At 38.7% G+C, this 8,664-nt stretch overlaps 1 protein-coding gene across 1 annotated transcript; it reads left to right on the top strand.

Moving 5' to 3' along the window:
- Positions 1–2: 2 nt before the first annotated feature.
- Positions 3–4,319, top strand: LOC108066545 (ras-related and estrogen-regulated growth inhibitor). The gene is made up of 3 exons (XM_017155099.3): positions 3–631; positions 3,614–3,744; positions 3,809–4,319. Exons 1-3 carry the CDS (start codon positions 544–546, stop codon positions 4,211–4,213), a joined length of 624 nt encoding a protein of 207 aa, XP_017010588.1. The 5' UTR covers positions 3–543; the 3' UTR covers positions 4,214–4,319.
- Positions 4,320–8,664: the final 4,345 nt, after the last annotated feature.

Here is an 8,664-nt window from a genome sequence, read left to right as displayed (position 1 = left end):
AGATACAGATCAGTCGGAAAACAGAGAGAAAAGGTAGCAAAGACACATACTCCAATCAGATCGAATCGGCGGACTGAGAAATATGCAAAATTGGTGGTTTAAATAAATAAATAAATGCGTTTTCGGTGCGCGTCGAAAGTGCAGTGCGCGTTTCACAGCCGGATTGCGATTCATGTATCCATAATAAAAATGCCCAAAAGCATAAGACACAAATTCGCCAAAATATTTCGAAAATAACCTGCAGGAACAGCAGAAAACTCATTAATTTTCCAAATACCCAGCAACAAAAAAACAAATGAACGTATCTCACGGATGCGAAATTCGGTGTGCGGCTGTAATTTTAAACGCATTTCTTGCGCTTGTTTTGACATTGAAATGAAACAACAATAACAATCTGATAATTAAAACGGAGAAAACACACGCCAACAGATATACACCTGCTGCCGTCTGCTCTGCTCAACCGAAAAAAAAAGAAAAAATCCATCTAAATCTAAAGAGCAATCGGAAATCAGGAAACTTGGAGAACTCAGGGAATACGAGAAGATGACCACGCGCGGCATTCGGCGTAAGAAGTCGACGTTGACGGAGTTGAAGATAGCCGTGATCGGGGCGCCCAGTGTTGGAAAGAGCGGTAAGAATCGAAATACCACGATCCCAAGTGCTGCAACAACACAAAACAATCCGAGCAATAGCAGACGTATCCGATAGATACTTCTGTAGTCTGTAGCATGGATGCCGAGCAACAACAGCAAATTAGTTGAGCAATCGCCGATTCGTGTATATTTAGACATTTGTTTGTTTTGTTTATAAAGTGGCAGCAGCATACATATACCGATGCAGATCGCAGATATCCCCAATACACAGCAACACACACACTCTTGCACCCGGGGAGTATCTGTGTGAGGCGGCGGCGGCTGCTGGCACTTTGGCATTGCCTGCCGCTTTAATCGCTTTCCACCGTTTGATTTGACAAGCGGCTCTGGCCAAAAGACCAGGCCATGCTCTAATTTATGACGACCCATGAGCACATCGCCTCAGTACACCGAACAAAATAAAATGCTTACTTAATGTTTTGGGATAGTCCCTCATGTTTTGATATTTTTCCATTAATGGAAATGAATTTTATGGGCAATATTTAAAAAAATGTCGCTCAACTTAAAATATATTTTTTAACAGTTTAAATTATTGCCCCTAAATTCTTTTCCATTTATGGAAAAATATCAAAACATGAGGAAATATTTCTCACAAAAGTATAGTGGTCTTAAAAATGAGTATACAAAATAGAATATCCATTTCTTTTAGTGTAAGGGTTCAGATCATATATGTATATGCTCGAGAGATCACAGATCATTGGCAGCAGAGATGTTGCATATTTCTTCGATGCGAACGACTTAGCATAAATTGATGTTCCCTGTCAGGCATCACGTATGCCGGGAAGCCCCGAAATATATTTAATTTGTAACATTTTGTTGCGCCGCCCCATCCATGGGATGTAACTAATGATGATGATGGCTTTAGTCGGGAAATTTATTCTCGGGACTGTCAACTTTGGGTTACCCCTGTGAGTTAGATGTCCCTGGTGTTAAATAGTTTTTCCACATATATATTCAGTATCTATATTTTTAAAGAATAAATAAAAATTAAAATCCTTTACTTTCATGAAACCAATAAAAATCATAATAACAAGAAATTTCTCTGCCAAAACTAAGATTTTGAGTTTGCATTTTTTAGATTTTATTAGGCGCCAGCCACGAGATGATGATGGCTTTGGCCGGAAAATTTATTCCGGCTGTCAACTTCGAGTTACACCTGCGTGCTATATGTCCCCGGTCACAAATAATTTTGAGTGCAAATAGCATAGAAAAACTGGCGGGGGCAGCCGAAGATCGTGGACAGTGGGGTCTGGTGAAATATGACTAGAAAATATGCTCCACTAATAAATAAAATGCGGTTGAAAAACAAAGAAAAAACCTATCATGTCAGGCAGTCTGGGTTTGGCTTTTGTGACAAACGAATGAAGTTTGGTTGAGTTATGAATAAGGTAGAATAATATTGTTTTGTTCTTTTTTCCTTTTTAATCAAAAATCACTCTATTACTTGTACTAAAAATTAAAAATGAAAATCTTAGAATTTTTTTTCTCGAACAATACTCAAGCGGAGATCTTTTCCTGACAAATATTTTAAAAATTGTCTCAACTATCTTGAAACTTTAAAAACAAAATAAAACTATATTGTTAGGGCGCACGGCAGAGCAAGTGAGAAGTATTCTTTATTTTTCTCAGCTCATAAAAACAAAACAACCCAAAGCAAATGGAATTCCTCCTCCTATATCAACTAACATATAATGGCAAATGCATATATGTTTAATAAATTTATTGCCACATATTTTAATGTCACTCCGCCGAAATTGTTGGCCAAAGACCGGGGAAAATATTTAATTCAACTGTGTGTCTATGCCTGTGGATGCGGTGGGGCAATTAAATCGCCCACGTTCACCTCCACGCCCACCGCCCCGCCGCAAAATTCACCGTGCACCCGCACACTCGCTTTTTGCTATATAGATACATACATATAGACGTAGACGCGATCAGTGCCCAGCAGGCGGAGAAGACGCCATCACCATTGCCATTCCGGCGTCGTGCGTCGAAGAATTTAAACGTTGACCTCGCGGAAAATAAAAAAGAGAATTCGGAAAACATAAATTTTGAGGGAAAAGCACTGGTCGAACGAATGTATGCGGTGTTGGGAAAATAAATGACGAAAATGTCATTAAAAAGTCGCGAGGCAACCAAGGCAACCACTAGCCACACAAAAAACTCACACGCGAACGCAAAAAACCATAAATACAGTCAGGATTCACTAACTCATTTCAAATAATTTTAAATTATTTATTGGGGCGATTAATAACAATTTGTGGACAACTCAAAATAGAGTAGATATAAATAGGTTAAAATAAAAATTGAATTTATTAAAATAAATCAATCTTAAAAAAAATAATAAATTCGAATCCAAAATTATAAATCATAGCTTTAAATAAAGTCAGGCGCAAGTAAATATAATTTTTTTTTAAGATTTTCTAGAACTGTTCGTTATATTTGATTTCCACTGTATATTCTAAACATTGTCATCCTCGCTTGAAGTGGCACCTGAGGTTTCAGTTCCCAGCACTACTGTTGTTTTTGCTTAGTCGCGAGTTCAAAGGACTTGCATAGGAAATGACCAAAGACCAGGCCCGGCTGAACTTCACCCCCTTGACAGGACTCGAGGCCTACGACGAAGGAGGACGACGTTTGTTGGCCCGAGACACGCAACTTTAGGGCTCGCGCGCGTTTTGTTGCCGGGCAGCCGGATTCGGGTTTATTAACCCCACAAGGCGCATTTTCCATTTTCCACCTGCCCTGCATTTGTACCTGCAATCTATTTTGGCAGGACTCTACAACAGGACACACTCATACTTCACGCTCGCTTAAGTACTGACCCAAATCCTGGATTAGGGGTTGCTCGGTTCTGGAGGGCGTTACCCTGGTTTACACCTGATCCCGCTGATAGCGAATGCGACAATAAATTAAATTCATGTTACGTAAATGGTTTTGGTTATTTAATTTGATTGCAGCCCTAATTGTGCGTTTCTTGACAAAGCGTTACATCGGGGAGTACGATCATCAGACTGAGAATCGCTATAAGCACGAGGCGATGGTGGATGGCGAGCCGGTGCTATTCGAAATACTGGACACATGTCCCAAGGTGGGTTAAAAAATATTAAATAAAAATCTATATATATTAATATTATTTTAAATAACATTTCCAGGCCGAGGACGAATACCCAAATGCCGCTGAGCTCGTTCAATGGGCCGATGGCCTGCTGCTGGTCTACTCGATAACGGATCGCAAGAGCTTCAACTATATACGCCGTGCCAAATCCGATCTGCAGTCCGATACTCCCGTCCAACTCTGCGCCAACAAGGTGGACATGGTGCACTTGCGCCAGGTGAGCCGCGACGAGGGCGAAATCCTGGCCAAGGACTTCGAGTGCAAGTTCAGCGAGGTTTCCGCCGCTGACCATGTGGACCAAGTGGCCGAGGTCTTCAACGAGCTGTGCAAGGAGGTGCTCGCCTCCAAGCGCAAGTCCAAGCAGAGTCTGCTCGAAAGGATGCTCGGCGGAGCACGTCCCTACAGCCGGGGGAAGAGCGACAGCAATTTGCCAAAAGACTGATAGAGATGATGGGATTTTAATGTAAATAAATGTACATTTTTTCATAAATCAAACAAAAATAATTTTTGAATTGTTAATTTATAATAAATATGAAATTATGATGAAACTATTATACCTGCAATTAATTTCGTAAAAAAAGTAAAACTATTAAGGTTTCACTTTTGGTTTAAATATTTATTAATTAGAGTAGAAAGCATTGAAACAGTAATATGTAACATTCGAAGATCCAAAAAGATTTTTAGCTTTTTAAACTATTTTTTTAATTTTACATTTTTTTTTTTGGAGTTAAAGTATATTTTTGGCATAAACTTTACCGAATTTTCTACCCTCTAAATAGTTATTTTTCCAAACTAAGAAAATGCGTTTCACAACATTCAAGCTTTGTCAGTGATCAAAATATAATACAAGCTTTTAAAAGTGGCGCCCCCACTAGCAATGTAAAATATGTGTAAAATGTAGGTATAATATGAGGAAAATGTATGTAAAATAAAAAGTTGTGGGAGTCGGAAAAACCGTCTTATTTTCAAGACTGCACATCAATCCAGGACATGCTCTTTTAATATAGGTCTCCTTAAAGGTAACCACCAAGTAAGTATAGAAGCCACATTAAAACAAACAGTTACATTTAAAATAAGGTTAACAAAATTCAAAAATGTATTCAAGTTTTTTAAATGTTGTGTTTATCTTTAAAGCAATGTGAGATCTGAAATAAAATCGATACCTAAAAATTATTTCCTAAATAAATGCTTATATAAATACTAATATTGAAGTTCGCTTTATTAAAGTTCAACTGTACTATTAAATATAAATATTTGAAATAACTTGAGCTGTAATTTAACTAGTTAAAACCCACTATTAAAGAAGAATTTATCAGACAAATTGGTTGGTGATTCCCTATCCCAGCACCGACCTTTGGCACCGATCTTTCCCAGCTTTAGGCAAACTTCCGCTTTGAGAAGCGTGTGCACGACTTTTAATTAGCCAATGTCAACAGGTGGTTCAGTGAAGCGTGTAAATCTACTTAAGACTTTCCGTTCCCGACTCTATATGCACCTCCAGCTCGCGCTGATGCTCTCAAAAATTAGATGAGGCTGGCAAACAGATCACTCGGAAACCAATTGTTGACATTGCGTCAGCTCTCTTTCTGCGTATTCGAAATGTTACCCGATCTGTTTGCCCAGCTTAAATCATAATATTGACACCCATCAGTATGGGAACAATGGTTGACGATGATGATGCGCAGAATCAGGCCCAAAATCAAGTCGATTTCAATCGCGTGCCGCTGGCTGCTACCTGCTGGTGTGCAATCATTATCGCTCATACGCCCCGTTGTCCGGGCCAAAACGGCCATCTGGTTGGAAAGCCATCTAAAGCCCAGACAGGGCGGCTGCTTGGCAACCCGCTAATGGTTAATTTTATGCACGATTTTCTTGCAATTGTTTAACAACAACATTGACGGCTTTTGGCATGAAATCTCACAGGTTTTCTCCACTTACCTTTAATACATATTATCTCTCTGCCTCGGCAGCAGCTTTGCTTAATTAGTTTCGCATTTAAAATTCTAATTTTAATTTATGATCGAAAGTGGTCTTGGTATCTGGGGCCCTTAGCTACCGATTCAGCACTTATCTGGGCCGCCAGGTGCCGTATTCCGTATTCTCCGAGTGGTTTGAACTATTTAAAAGTCGCGCAGCTGGCCAACGTGGACGTAATTGTCTGGCCAATTGGTGCTGTAATAGTTTTTAATTATGGGCCCCGTGACATTACTTGTTCTGGAGGGAGAGACTTTGCATGCCCCGGGGAAACCAGCTGAAGTATATAGATTAGTGGGCCTTAAGTACGCTTCATAAAAGGAATGTGTTCAAACAGGAACATAAAACAAACATTAATATGATACTGAAGCTAACATTCCTGTCCTAAGAATGTACTATATATATTCCGATCAGATCATATTAAAACCGTATAATACGACCATTTAAATACCTCGCAATTTTTAAAGATTATCTAAAGTTGGATATATCCCAAGAAACTTTTAATGGGATTCTGACTCTACAAAAATCTGAAAAGCTAATAATATACGAATATCCCATCTATAAATATCGCTGTTATTTCTGTACTCATTAATTTTAAATTAAACATTAAGAAAATAAAGTTACCAGCATACAATAATACTTAAGTTATTTATAATAAATTTGAAGTTGTAAAGTCAATCACCCTTATACCATTAACAGATAAGCTCATGCTTGATCTATTCCCAGACATTTATAAATTCAGGAATCCCCTCATAAAAAACCTGGAAAGCTAATAATCCAGGGAAAATCGATGTAATAATACGAACATCTTATCTATAAATATAGCAGTTATTTATGGGTGCATCTCTCACGCCCTGTAAATATTCATAAGACCAGCTGTTCCAGCATGGATATGCAAATGAGGGGTTAGTACACTGCATCCCCCCGAGATTCGAGGGGTGGAAACCCGTTTCATACTCTAATTAGCCCGAGAGCTATTGCGATTGTAAATGCTCGATCATTTAAATTAGAACCAACGGCCAACAGGTGCGCCCCTGGCCAAAACGCCGTGTAGTTGGCAGTGGGCTAGCATAGCAGTGGGTTAGCCTAACGGTTTGGATCTGCAGATACTCACACCTCCAGCTGAGATTCGAGGCTCCAGCTCTTGGCTAAGTAAGCGACTAGATTTAGATTTAGTGTCTCTCTGAAAAGTTCAAGACTCGCGTTCGGATTGCAATTAATTGGCACCGAAATGGCGGCCAGAATGCCAAAGCCAAATGCAGAATTTGGCCATGCCGGGCTGTAAGTCATTGACTTTGATTTTCGATTAGCCAAAGCCAAATATCAAATACCAAATACTGGTAGTACAAGCAATAACAGCCGTGTAGACATGTTCTAGTTAATTCCTTTGGCTACTGTCAAAGCCAAGCTCCAGCTAACCTTGGCTTTTGTATTTTGGGTCTTTTTTTGCTTTTTTTATGCGAGTTTAATTAGCCAAATTTGAAATGTTGCGGCGGCTGTAAATGAAACGTGTTTCGCTCTTGGAGCTCTGAGCACTGCCACTGCCACTGAATTTATTCTTGTTTCTTGCTTGTTTTTATTTTCTTCTCGGCTGTGTAAAAAACTTAAACAATTAATGAAAAGTGTTTAATTGCAAAGTGCATTGGGCTTCCGGCAATTATCGCGCCGTTGTCGGTTCAACAAACCCGTGCCAGCCTCGCGTTTCCTGCAACCCTAACCCATTTGCTCAGTGGCCTTGACAGAAGACCATAAGAACCTTACATATGTGAGTCGCCGGCCAGGCCCAAACTGACCAGCGGCACGTAGTCCGCCGCCGCTCTTGGCAATCGAATCAAGTGCAAATGTTTGCCCACGCCAAACTGAAACGCCAAGTATTTAGCCAGCCTTTTAAACCTGACCCAAATCAGTCGGACAATTAGCCGATTACAAAGCCCCAACAAAAGCCAACTAAAGTTGATAAATGCCCAGCCTTAGCTCCAGCTGAACTTCGCTGCCAATTCATATTTTTAGTATCAAGTAATGGCCATAATGGAGATATATCAGCAATTGTCATTAACTATAGTATACCAAGTGCTTAATGGGTATATCGGAGCAGGCGATTTTCTAGGCATATTAAAATATTTGTTTGCAATTTTAATAAAATAATAATGTATACATAAATTGAATCAATTTTCCAAGCCCTTAGGCTGTTGAAATTATTAAATCAATTAAAATACCTAATATTGGACGTTTAACTCAAGTTCAAGTTTACACATTTCAGTACACCTGCAAGAGATTATGACCAGATTGATTAGCTTATTAACCTAAAATAAAATCTAGGGCAAGCCTAGTTTATTGCTTATTAAGATTTATTAACTATGTAAACTCAAGTTCAAGCTTTTAATGAAACTATAATGCAACTTTATTCCTATGACCTTCAATTTCCAAGAGATTCTAGTCATTAATATTTTAATTATAATTTAACTCATATATCTCACATAAATTCTATGACATTAACCCATGGGAATTCCCAAGTCTTGGTTTTTATATTAGCTCAGACCATGTGTAACCATTGAAGCATAAAGTTTTTACAGAAGGCAATATTTCAATAATTAAATAAAAAATGCAAATATTCAGTTGCCTCAATTTCCCTAAAAACCATTAATTTGTCATTTTGTATTAGTCAATAAGTCTTTAAGCTCGTAAGTAATATTTCTTTAATCTTCTTCTTAGAACACCTGCAAAAGATTCTAGATATTACGATCCTAAACTAAACACTAGGGAAATTCCAAGCCCTACTTAGATCTTATATATGAGATCAACCCATTTCGATGATTAGCACACCTGCGAGGGCATTTTAGTTTCGATACATCTGTCCCTTATCGTTCTTATTAATATCATTATAATTGGACGACAACGTGGGCGTTCCCACGAGTCCAC

The sequence above is a fragment of the Drosophila takahashii genome, chromosome 3L, assembly GCF_030179915.1.
Source record: "Drosophila takahashii strain IR98-3 E-12201 chromosome 3L, DtakHiC1v2, whole genome shotgun sequence".
Classification (NCBI taxonomy): domain Eukaryota; kingdom Metazoa; phylum Arthropoda; class Insecta; order Diptera; family Drosophilidae; genus Drosophila; species Drosophila takahashii.
The sequence above is the reverse complement of the archived record's forward strand: the minus strand, read 5'-3'. Positions and strand labels throughout refer to the sequence as shown.

What these genes read in the sequence shown, in the direction of transcription:
- LOC108066545 (XM_017155099.3), top strand. Translation starts at nt 544, where the DNA reads ATGACCACGCGCGGCATTCGGCGTAAGAAGTCGACGTTGACGGAGTTG. An exon ending in GCCCAGTGTTGGAAAGAGCG is followed by an intron (nt 632 to 3,613) that starts GTAAGAATCGAA and finishes ATTTGATTGCAG; the next exon opens with CCCTAATTGTGCGTTTCTTG. An exon ending in TACTGGACACATGTCCCAAG is followed by an intron (nt 3,745 to 3,808) that starts GTGGGTTAAAAA and finishes TAACATTTCCAG; the next exon opens with GCCGAGGACGAATACCCAAA.